Source organism: Carlito syrichta, unplaced genomic scaffold (genome assembly GCF_000164805.1).
Source record: "Carlito syrichta isolate Samal-C Ts95f unplaced genomic scaffold, Tarsius_syrichta-2.0.1 Scaffold303626, whole genome shotgun sequence".
Lineage (NCBI taxonomy): Eukaryota > Metazoa > Chordata > Mammalia > Primates > Tarsiidae > Carlito > Carlito syrichta.
This window is the reverse complement of record NW_007247722.1, coordinates 619,893-632,815: the sequence shown is the minus strand read 5'-3', so window position 1 is coordinate 632,815 and position 12,923 is coordinate 619,893. Positions and strand designations below refer to the sequence as shown.

General features: G+C 38.6%; 1 protein-coding gene across 1 annotated transcript in view; it reads left to right on the top strand.

Annotated features, from left to right (window-relative positions):
- ITPR2 (inositol 1,4,5-trisphosphate receptor type 2) overlaps positions 1–12,923 on the top strand; it is a 496,128-nt gene that overhangs the window by 127,238 nt on the left and 355,967 nt on the right. The window contains exon 10 of the mRNA XM_008058785.2: positions 8,993–9,037. Within this exon, the coding sequence (XP_008056976.1) occupies positions 8,993–9,037 (45 nt within the window). The remainder of the gene's footprint in view (positions 1–8,992; positions 9,038–12,923) is intronic.

Here is a 12,923-nt window from a genome sequence, read left to right as displayed (position 1 = left end):
GTGGCATGCTCAGGGATAGTACTAGAGCATAGAGGGTGTCAGGGAGGTGCAAGAAATACTCAGGAGGCCAGGGAGTTGCTACTTGATGGATGAGTAAGGCAGATGGGGAGGAAGAAGAAAGGGTGTGAGGACAGCTTGTGCACCAGCAAGGCAGTGTGTGGCATCATACAAATTAGTTTCGTACATGGGACTTGTGAGTTTGGAAGTGATGCCAGAAGGAGGGAGAAGAGTTGTGGGGCCAGAAATGTATTGCAGCGGATCAGTTCAGGACATACAGATTTGGGAAAATGGGTTTTTATCTTAATTAAAGAGGAGTGTAAGAAATAAATTTGTGATAAAGAAGACCTCTCCGGAATTGAACTGCCTAATACTGTATTTTCTAACTACATGTTGGCTATTAAATTAAAATTAATATTATTGAAATTAAATAAAATTTAAGTCCGTTTCTCTGTCACAGTAGCCACACTTCAAGTTGCTCAATGGTCTTGTGATAAGAGATGGTCCAGAGATGGAACATTTCCAGAGAAAGTTCTAGTGGGCAGCACTGCTCTGGAGCCTTTGTAAAGTGACTAGAAGAGAGTGAACCTAAAGATACCAGAAGGGAGACAGAGGTATGATACCTTCAAGGAATTTTGGGGTCTTGAACCAAGGAGTGGCATTGGAGAGGAGGTTTTAAGGATTCAGAACCCATGTAGTGGTAATCTATTGAATGTTAGGGGCTAAGGAGTAGGATTCTAGCTTTGGAGAACTGGTGATGTCATTCACTGGTCTGGAAAAAAAGGGAAGAGGTGCCAAGTTGATGAGGGAAATAATCCATTTGATTTTGGTTGCACTTGTAAAATGCCCAGGTGAAGATGTTTGATAGGCACAGATTTTACCACTTGTAGAAGTTTGGGGACTGACCAGGGCTGTAGAAGTAGATTTGGATCTCCACAGCACAGATGAGAGTAGGGAGTAGGAAGAGGGTTGTAAGATGTTTGAAGCTAGAACCATGAGGAACATCATCTTCTAAGGGTGTACAAAAGACTGGGAGCCTGGAAAACCAAATGGTCTGAATCACAAATGCCAAGCAAAGGAGGATAGCATTCCACAAAGGAAGGAGTGCTACGGAAAAGGTCAGAAACAACATCTGTTTATAGCATTTGGTGTGAACACAATCGTTGTGACTTTATTGAGAGCATTTTAAGTGGAAACCAGAACACAAGGGTGGAGAAAAGACCAGGAAGCTGGGAAGCAGAAGTGAGAGTAGACTGAATTTTCACAGCATGGCTGTGAAAGGGGAAGCAGAGCAGTAGTTAAGGGAAATTAAGAGTCCTATTAGATGGTTTTAATAAAATATCTTTAAAAAGTAAGATGGATGAGGATGGTGCTGTTTTTGCAGTAAAGGGAAGTATCCAGCAGAGTGGCCGGATATTGCAGGGAATTAGTCTTTTCCCATGACTTTTCCACCTTTAGCAGGCATATTTATGAATTATAATCTTACTTTCATGTACTTTAGGCATTCCTGGTAAATTGGATTATGTAATTCTTGAATTGCCTTTGAGTTATGGTATTTATATTGGCCAGTGTGACAAAGAGAGACTAGTATTGTGGGAAAACAAAAACAAAAACAAAAAACGAACAAGAAACCCGTGCATGCCATTTACAATCTATCTGACTTTAAGTAAATACTTAATCCCTGACCCTGAGTTCCCTGGTGTGTAAAAAAGGTGATAATATGTATTATGTGGGATTAGTATGGAATCAAAGAAGTTAGGGAATATACGGCATCTTGTACATAAGAGGTATGAAATAAATGTCAGGTCCCTTTACTTTCATCGAGAGGAAGGCGAATGAAAATGCAAAGTAGTGTTCTTCTTCTTCTTCCTATCAATATATCAAGACAGGTATTTCTTTGTCAGTCTGATAACTTTAGGGAGTAAAGTGTTTAGGGGCAAAGTTTAGTTACTTAATCTGTTTATCTGGAAAAGATTACTTACTGTGCTTTGGCATAGGAAATACTGCCTCATGAACATTGAAAAACCTTCCAATAAAATCCCATGATCCATTATGCTTTAGAAGACATTTTAGGTGAGATTATTCTTAATCGATTGGTTAAAGTATGCTGAGGGTTAGTCTAGGAGAACAGCTGAAAAGACTGTCCATGCTTTGGATTATTAGAATATTTTAACATATATTGCTTTTACCTAAGTTCCCTTGATTAAATTTTCTAAAGCAGAAATGAAGTTTCTTTTCAATACCTTGTGATAATTTTCTGTTGCCTGTAAATTTCAGTTTGACTGAAGCTATCATGTAACAATTTAAATTGTGGTCTTGTAATATAGCATAGTTAGAATTCATTGAGCATTTTAGAATTTTAAAAGGCTTTGATTCTGAATAATGCCACAGTTATTGCCAATAAATCTGTTGAGATATCTCAGAAATCCCCCACTTAGGGAGAAAATACTTCTAGTATTTCTTTGGACTTACCAGAGTTCATAGTTAGGTATGTATTTGTTTATTCACTTGTATATTGTGTGTGTCTTATCCAATGGCTATTTTGTATCCCATACCTGTTCTGCTCATCACTGGACACCTTGTGCCTAGAACAGTGTCTGATACTTAATTTGCATTCAGTAACTATGACTGAATGGATGGTTGAATGAATGAATCGTAGGGGCTGTGACTGTTGTAAATCCAATAATTTTACTTTACAGAAAAAGAAATCCAGGCTCAGAGAGGTGATTTATTTTATTTAAAGTCAAAAAAAGAAATCAGTATGATGAGAATATTAGGGCTGAATGCTAGATTTTTGCTGCTTCATTTATATCAGTGGTTCTCAACTGACAGTGATTTTGGCAATGTCAAAGACTTTTTTTTTTTTTGTCACAATTGAGGAATGGGAGCTACTGGCATCTAGTGGGTAGAGGCTAGGGATGTAACTAAACACCCTACCATACACAGGATGGCCCTGCACAACAAAGAACTATTTGGTTCAAAATGCCAATGGTGCTGGGGTTGAGAAACCCTGATTTTTATTATACTGAAATCACACAATAATTTTTGAATGCCTACTAGGTAGAAGCATAATTTTGATGTGGTGAAGAAATCGAGGATGATTAACACATGATCCTTGTCATCTCACAGTTTGCAACCTAGAAGAGAATTAATTATCAACTCAGTCTCTGGGACATTGAGAGCATTTTTGCAATGGCTTCCATCCTGCATACACATTTGAGATAACTTTTTTGTGTAATGTTGAAATTATTAACATCTATAAATGACTCTGCTGAATCTCCTAGGAAGCTTAAAGGACTGCAGCCTTAAATTTAAGCACAATTGAGAAAACCCCCCTAAATATTTACTTGTAGTGTCTATAATGATACTGTATTTCAGTGAGCACTTACTGGATGGTTATTCATAAAAATGTAATAGCCTAATTATTTGTCTAGAAATGAAAGGTGCACTATACAAGGGAAATTAGACTGTTTATATGCTGGAGCTTCTGTAGTCTAATCACAGAGAAAAAAATACATAGATTGAAGCCATTTAAGAATAGCACCTTTTTGTGTGAATTGTGGAAAAGAACTCGAGGAATTAGGACAATGATGTAAGATTTAACATGATATAAGTTCTATTCTGCAAGACACCGCAGTGAAGCAAGGTTTAGAAATTGGCTCTTATTCAATGTAAAGAACTCCAACAGTATAGTTTTAGGGAATTCCAATTAATTTTGAACAAATACACAGGCTGGACACAGTGGTTCAGCCTGTAATCCAAGCATTTTGGGAGGCCGAGGCGAGAGGATTTCCTGAGCCTGGGGGTCCGAGACCAGCCTGGGCAACTTGGTGAGACCTTGTCTCTACAATAGATCACACAAAATTAGCTGGGCATGGTGGCATGAATCTGTAGTTCCAGCTACTTGGAAGACTGAGGCAGAAGGATAACATAAGCCCAGCAGGTCGAGGCTGTGGTGGACCTCAGTGTGCCACTGCACTCCAGCCTATGCAACAGAGTGAGATGCCAATTTTTTAAAAAAACAGCAACAACATATATATATACTGCATATATATATATACACAAAACAACATATATATATATATATATATATATGTATATACAACATATATATACACACACACAATACTTAAAATCTATGGACAAAATGTGGACCAAAGTATCTATTAATAAGATAATAAAGACATTTGACTTCATGAAATGATACAGAATCATATTATTAGACTCTCCCTTTTAATGTCAATTTCTGTGGGGTACACATGTAGTCAGGTGGCATGAAGGTAAAAAAACACCCTGACTTTTTGTCATAGATCTTTTACTTGAATTGCCTTTGTGGTGTAGGCAAGTTAACAACTATGTCTATGAAGGAGAAAATATTTTGAATAGGCTAAAATGGGAGTCTCAGTTCTTCCAGTCATGAGAAGAATTATAAATCAAACTTTACAGTTTCTGATCTTCTGCTTTATACATTTTCTTTCTTTGGATGTAACTAAAGCACAACTTCTGATGATCCTTTTCAAAACAAAATACACTGAATAATGCAAAATAAGTTTATTTGTTAAAGATTTTATATTGCCCTTTTAAAGACTAGCTTATTTGTTTGTAGATAGGCAAAACTTCCACCAGATGGCAGTAAAAGCTTATTTCCTAACGATTCAGGAGTTTTGGGGTATAATTAATTAGTTAAAAACTTAGTACTCAAGAAACTGCACATTAACTTAGACTCATAAATATCAGGACTATCGTTTTAAATATCCCTTGTTTAGTTCTCTATCAAATGTATCAGCTATATAGTATATGAAAAGAACCTGGTTTGTATGTATGTGTATATATACATACATACAACAGATAAACATACATGCCAGACCTGTACAAACACATATGAGGGGAGGACCCCAAAACAGCTGGAATTATCTTCTGAAGGGCAGGCCTCTTGTAGTCCACTAAGAATTTGTTCCTCCAGACCAAATGTTCAACCCATTTTTATCTGGAAGATTTGAGAAGGTTGTGTCACGATTTGAGGAAGAAATGTCCCAAATTGTGGCAAACAGGTGACTAGCTCTTCCACCTTGTTGATGCATCTGTCCATACTGCACTGAGTGTTCAGCAGTTTTTGACAAAAAATGACGTGACCCCTGTGCCCCACCCTCCCTATTCACCCTATCTTACCCTGGGTGGCATTTTTTTTTCCCTGTGTGAAAAAATTCTTTAAAGGGAAACTTGTTTCCTTTTTTTTTTTTTTGACAAATATTGACATTGTTTATTTCATTATTATAGATAACAATTTTCTATAAAACAGTACTGTTTTACGTTTTAATTATTTTCCACTTCATTTTTTTTAGATAGACAAAAACGAATGAAAAGCTTGGATATTACAACTTCTCAGAGAAAACACCTTTATAACTTTGTGTAGAAAATCATTTCTTTTTTTTTTTTTTAACTTGAAATGTGTTTCCAATGTGGAAGAAGTGAAACAAAAAATGGCAGAAGCACTAAACATTAAAATTAACGAGTTCAAAAACGGTTCTGAACAGTAAAAAAAGTGCCTTGATAGGTGTATTGCGTCAAACAGAGAGTACTTGGAAGGTGACTGAGGATTAAACATGTAGGAATAAATGCTTTTTTTATAAATAAAAATTTTGGGGTCCCTATCATATAAGTATTATCTGTATAAATCTACAAATTGTGCCTGCCACACATAAACACCCAGTAAAGGTTGTTTTTCCCTTCCTTTTTTTCCTAGACTTATCAATCAGAGTAATTGGCCCTGAAATGCCCGTCACTGGAAAGAGGAACATGCAATTATAATGATTTTAAAGTACACATATGATGATTTTATGACTTTAATGATCTATAATAAAATTGATCAAAACATTTCATTGTAAAAAGTAACATTTTTCTTCTGAGAAAATGAACACGTATTATAGACTTAAAAGCTTCTGGTCTGCTATTTGACATTGTGTTAAATGAAAGGGTGCAGTTGGCATTCAGTTGATTGTGGTGCTTTCCTTGTCTCGGTATTTACAATGTTTCTCTCTCCCTACCACTCTGCACCATACCTGACTTCTCTCTATTCCATTTTGGCCATTTAAACGAAGACTGTCTTCAAAGATTAGTAGTGGGTCTTTATACTCTCTCTCCGTCACCCAGCCCCATGGCTGCAGTGGGCCATGAATTTGATCTTGGTTACGCCATTGCTATATAACCTCAATAAATGTATCTAAGGTTCAATTGCTTCCCCACAAAATAGTGCTTTTTCTTCGTTCATGCTTAAAGACTCTAGAGTCACAATCAACGTTTTTCTCTCTCAGTTTACACATTTACATTCTACTGATTCTAACTCTGCTAATTCTTTTATATCTATTTTCTCCTTTCCTTTCCAGTATATCATCTTTATTTGGGCCCTACCACCTTCTTCAGGAACCACTGCACTTGGTTATTTTCCCTCTTTCACCCTCTTGTCTTCTTGCTTTTCTAAATAAAATGCGAACCTTTTAGCCTGCAGTTTAAAGGCCTGGCTGGTCTGGGCTAACCCTTCCCCGCTTGGATCACACCACTCTGCTTTGTGGAGGAAGGAGTGAAGCAGTGTGCCTTAGTAACTGCAAGATGGAGCTTTGGAACAGTCTGACCTGTGTGCTTCCTCCCTGCCACTTCTCAGTGCAGGGACTTTGCAGAAAGTACTTTACTGGATATTTTTCCGTTCCGCATCTGTAAATTGGGGTTAAGAATCCTGTCTTAAAGTATCATTGTAAAGTTAAATGAATTAACCTTTAAAAGCATACACAAAGGTATTCTATAAGTGACATTGACAGGTCTTCTCTAAAGAAGCCTCATTTTTCTCACCAAGTGGCAGTCGCTTCCCCAGCACTGCTGTCTTCTTCACTCCCTCTTTCCTTCCCTGCCCATTAAAATTCTGCCCATCCTTCAAGGCTTATCTCAGATGCTACCTTCTCCATGAATAATTTGTGAATAAATTTGCCCACCACAGATCCCTCCTTCCTCTGACCTATATTATTTATAAATTATTCATTGCTGTCTTATATCCCTTGTCACATTTTATTTTGTATTACAGCTGACTGTATTTATGTCTTATTTTTCTGCCTAGATTGTAAGGTCCTGCGGTCAGGGACCATATTCCTTTGTCTTTGCTAAAATATCATATGCCACAATGCTTTGCCCATTATAGATGCTCTATTAATATTTATTGAATAAATGATTGGATAGCATATTAACTCTCCAATGCCAGATTTATAATTTATTTTTTAACATAAGAAAATATTTTCAGTCCTAAAAGATTCAAGAACCTCCATGTGACCACGTCTTTTTCCTCCCTCTTTAAAAATAGTATTTTATTTCAATTCATCTTTAGTCTAATACTTTAATAATTACTAGTATTATGATATTTAGAGGAGGAAAGCAGCAGTGTAATATAAAGCAGATATTTATTTGGCCTTTAATTGTTAATGTTGGTAAATTTATATAGTAATGGATTTATTTGGGTGACTTTTCCTCTTCCTTTCTCCTTTTCTTCTCTTCTTTATTATTATCATTATTATTTTTATTAGCTTCATGTGAGGTTGAAGGATGTCTCAAGATAAAAACTGGGTCACTGTTCACAGTAACTGATACCTGTAATCCCAGCATTTTGGGAGGCAGAGGCAAGAGAATTGCCTGAATCAAGGGGTTCGAGATCACCCTGGGCAACTTGATGAGATTTTTGTCTCTACAATACATCAAAAAATTAGCTGGGCGTGGTGACCCAGGCCTGTAGTTCCAACTACCTGGAAGGGTGAGGTGGAAGGATCGCCTGAACCCAGCAGGTTGAGGCTGTGGTAGCTGTGATCATGCCACTGCCCTCCAGCCTGGGCCACAGAGTGAAACTCCTACTCAAAAAAAAAAATAAAAATAAAAGAAAGAAAGAAAAAATTTTAAAAACCCCAAACAACTGGGTCATTACTTGCCTCTCCCCTAGAATTATCTGCTTTATGATGAGTGTCAATTCTTCGAAGATTTAGAATTTAGCTTGGTTTTCAGACTTAGTTCTCAATGAGACTGAGAATTTTTTTCTTTTGCTTTGCTTTTTCTTTTTGCACTCTCATTGTCTTTAGTGATAAGTTGGGAGGGGCAATTCTCACAGCCAGTAGCCAAATACATTATGAGAAAGACTCCTGACCTTGCATTCTAAATGGTAGCTTTGACTCCTTAGGTTTGTATGTTGTACACAACGGTTGTTACACATTAAAATGATTACATTTAATTGGGCAATGTGTTATTTAGAAAAACAGTTTATAAATCTTTACAAATTATCAACTAGCTATTTCAGTACATTTAAGACATCCTTTGGAGAGTGTGTAGATAGGTGGGAGTCACGAGTTATGAATTCCAACCAGCTGGATGATGTATGGGTGAACACTTCACATATCTAGAACTCATTTTTCTAGATATGTGGATCTTAAACCTCCACTGTCCAAGCCCAAAGACGTGTGTTTTTGTTTGTTGGTTTCATGTCCTCGTGTATTAGCTGATATATCTGATACAGAGCTTCTCTTTTGCTGTTTTCTTTTCTTTGTGTGCATAGCATGTAAAGTGTGATCTTGAATCACTGCTAAAACTTCCCTTTGATCTATTTTTTAAAAATTGGTGTCTGAGTTATTGGTAAATGACAGTTTCTGTGGCAGGAAAAATGGGGAACTCTGTTGAATGTGTCCCCAGAGGAGGTGAGATGATTAGTTCTCTCTTGTTCAACAATGCCGACAATTCCGATGTAAACCAAGGCCGTAAACTTGGCATTTTAGCTGTGTCCTGTAAGTAGGGTTTGACGGTAATGTTTTAAAATGTCATATTTACTAATACTTTCTTTCTTAGCTTCTTTTTATGTTAAACTTAGTTAAGGGTAGAATAATGAACTGGATTTCAGATCACTGGTTTTTATTAACGTGCTTTTCATAGCAATTAAAAACTCATTTTGCTTTTCTTTTTTTTTCTTTTTTTTAAGCTTAATCCTGATTATCGAGATGCCCAAAATGAAGGAAAAAGTGTGGTGAGTAGAACTGGTTTCTGTCCAACAAATACCAAACATATTGCTTATATTTTATGTGGCCAAATTGAAAACTTAATAGCAATTTTGAAGACTAGGGACTCTGAGAGAGATTTTCCCAGCAGAGGATATGGATCAAAGATAGATGAAAGATGATATGGCTTAGATTATGAGAAAATGTCTAATAAATGGGTGCTTAGGAAGATTTCTAGCAACTTGGAGACCATTTATGGCAGAATTCTGAAGGCAACTGGCATCTGGGAGATGCAGTAGGTCTAGGTTTAGTTCCCAGAAATGCACAAAAATTAGAGAGGAGAAATGCAATTATGGTGTGACCTTAAAATAGGACAAATAAACGGGGCTCGGTGGCTCAGCCTGTAATCCTGCGCCTTTGGGAGGCTGAGGTGAGTGGATTGCCTGAGCCTGCGGGTCCGAGACCCGCCTGGGCAGTGATACCTCATCTCTACAATAAATCAAAAAATCAGCCGAGCGTGGTAGCGCATGCCTGTAATTCTGGCTACTCGGAAGGCTGAGGCGGAAGGATCGCCGGAGCCCAGCAGGTCGTGGCTGCAGTGGCCGGGAGCGGCCACTGCACTCTAGTCTGGGCGACAGAGTAAGAATCCAACTCAAAAAAAAAAAATAGAACAAATAGGATAATAGGGTCCCCCTTTTGGATTGAAAATAATTTGGGTTCTATTTTTGGAGACATTGAAGCAGCAACTAGATGACTGATTTTTTTCTGATATTCACAAGTGGGCTATTTGAAAAACACCTCAACCTTATTTTAAGCCCACTGTTCATGAAAATATTTATTATTATTCACCTTGCTCATTTCATTATCATTTGCAGAGAAGATGACTGCATGGTGACAATGTTGACTTCTTTATTCAATAAAAATTTCAGAAAGTCAGGACAATTTTATGTGTCACAGACAAAAATCTCTGGATGATGGACTGGATTTTTTAAAAGCAATTTTAAAAGCAATTTAACCAGCTATTTTGATGTTATATAGACATAGTCTGTAATTCAATTTTCTTAGGAATTTGGCAATCCCCTTTGAAATTGGTAGGCATTATTACTGCATCATTCAGAAGTCTATCTTTGCAGAAAGAATTGTAATGTTTAATTAAAATGACCACTGTCTTTGCGTTGGCACGTAGCTTTATATTTTAAAAGGATATTGACATGGGGGAGGTGAATCCAATCAGAATTTCTGGATCTGATTCGATCCCGTTTGACTCCCTCCCCCATCTGACCATCTGACTGTCAGGCTTACAATAGAAATGAAATGAAGCACAGTATCAGGTCACTGGTCCAATGAAACCTTTAATTTATGTCAAAATGTCCCTAAATGTAGAGGTACATTTATTTAGTCAATTGGCTCTTATATTTGTGGCTGGGCTCTTCTGTTGGTTTTCACATGACTGCCTCAGGTTTCTGGGTTCTTACTTCCCCATGATTTAGGAAAATAGTAACCAGGTTTAAAAAGCCGAGGCTGGGCATGGTGGCTCATCCTGTAGCCCCAGCTCCTTGGGAGGCTGAGGTAGGAAGATCCCCTGAACCTGGGAGTTCAAGGCTGCAGAGAGCTGTGATCACACCACCGCACTCCAGTCTGAGTGACAGAATGAGACCCGGATCTTAAAAAAAGGCTGAATACGAATCATGGCTTCTTGGACTCATTTTCCCAGAGAACACTGGGAAAATGCCTGTAATTGAACAAGTTGGGTTTGTTATTTATGCAGCAAGAAAGCACACACACCATGGGAGACTGTGGAGCATCTCAGTAAGAGCATGTTAGAAAGAACTTACAGGATTTGAGCTTGTGTAAGGTGATCTGGGGAGGTTTTAGGAAGTGAGGCTTTGCTGTGAAGAATGCTGTCAGGAAGAGGAAGTTATTCTACGACTGTTATCTTAAGAAATTTTAAGTGTAGGGAGGACAGGTTTCTAAAGAAGTGACAGCTACTCATATTAGCTGGGGGAGAGGGAAATGCAGTCATTTTTGTGACCTGGACAATTTTCATATTTTGTCTGTGTTCAGGCATGGTAAGAGTGGATTTGTTTTTGTCTTAATACATCATGGTCACAGAGTAGCTTTGTCTAATGTGGATGTTCATATTCAGAGAGCACCATGGCCTGGATGAGAGCACCAGGCCATCTGCTGGATGTTAGGGGATGCTTTTCTCTATCTCAGGGTTTATTTTGATACTATTTGGTGTAACTTCCTCGCATGATGAAGGTCCAAGAGAGCTCTAGTTCCAGTATCACGCTTAACTTGTGTGTCCTTGAACAAGTCAGATAGTTTTCACAAGAGTCGGTTTCTTCAACTATGTAATGGGAGGAAAATGTTTGTCTTACGTACCTCACCTGCGTGCCAATGAGCATAAAATGAGATCAGACAAATGGAAACGTTTTGAATAAAAGATGTTTGTATGCTAAAAATGTAAGTTGTAGCCGGGCTCGGTGGCTCAGCCTGTAATACCCCACTTTGGGAGGCTGAGGTGGGTGGATTGCCTGAGTCCGCTGGTTCGAGACCCACCTGGGCAACTTGGTGAGACCTCATCTCTACAATAAATCAAAAAATTAGCCGGGTGTGTTAGCACGCGCCTGTAGTCCAGCTACTTGGAAGGCTGAGGCGAAAGATCGCCGGAGCCCAGCAGGTCGAGGCTGCGGTGGCCAGGAGTGGCCACTGCACTCCAGTCTGGGCAACAGAGTGAGACTCCAACTCAAAAAAAAAAAAAAAAAAAAAGGACAGGACAGAAAGTGATTAAACAAATGGAATGAAATACATATTGATAGCTAGTAGCATAATAAATAGTAACATAGTAAAGATTTTAGTTTTTTCTAAATGTACCCAATAATTAATTGCAATTTTCATCAAAATTCCAGCAGAATGAAGGAACTCCATAAAGTTATTTTAATATTACAGAGAGTTGGGCAAGGTGGCTCACATCTGTAATCTCAGCACTTTGGGAGTTGAAGGTGAGAGGAGTGCCTGAACCCAGGAGTTCAAGACTAGTATGGGTGACTTGGCGAGATCTTGTCTCTACAATAAATTAAAAAAATTAGCCGAGTGTGGTGGCACACGCCTGTAGTTCCAGCTATTTGGAAGGCTGAAGAGGAAGGATCATCTGAGCCCAGCAGGCCGAGGCTATGGTAGCTGTGAGCGTGCCACTGTAATCCAGTCTGGGCGACAGAGTAAAACCCGGACTAAAAAACAAAAAACAACGACAAAAACAAAAACAAAACAGAGACTGGGCATGGTGGCTCAGGCCTATCATTCCAGCACTTTGGAGGGCTGAGGCAGGAGGATTGCCTGAGCCCAGAAGTTCGAAACCAGTCTAAGCAACATAGCAAGACCTCATCTCTACAAAAAAAAAAAAAAAATTAGCTTGGTGTGGTGGCATACTCCTGTAGTCCCAGCTACTTGAGAAGCTAAGGTAGAAGGGCTGCCTGAGCCCAGGAGGTTGAGGGTGCGATGAGCCATGATCGTACCACTGCACTCCAGCCTGGGTGACAGAGTAAGACTACTACGAAAATAATCATCATCATCATCATTATAAATTGGAGCATATCCCATGTTTTTGGCAAGCATTGTATTTTTTATGCAATCTGACATCTAATACATTGTTTCCAACTGCTGCCTAGTACTGCATTTTGCCTACTGCTCTCCCAGTCATCTCGACATCTAGGCTATTTCTTTTTTTTTTTTTGAGTTGGAGTCTCACTCGGTCGCCCAGACTGGAGTGCAGTGGCCGCTCCCGGCTACCGCAGCCTCACCTGCCGGGGTCCGGCGATCCTTCCGCCTCAGCCTTCCGAGTAGCTGGAGTTACAGGTGCGCGCTACCACACCTGGCTCATTTTTTGATTTATTGTAGAGATGAGGTCTTGCT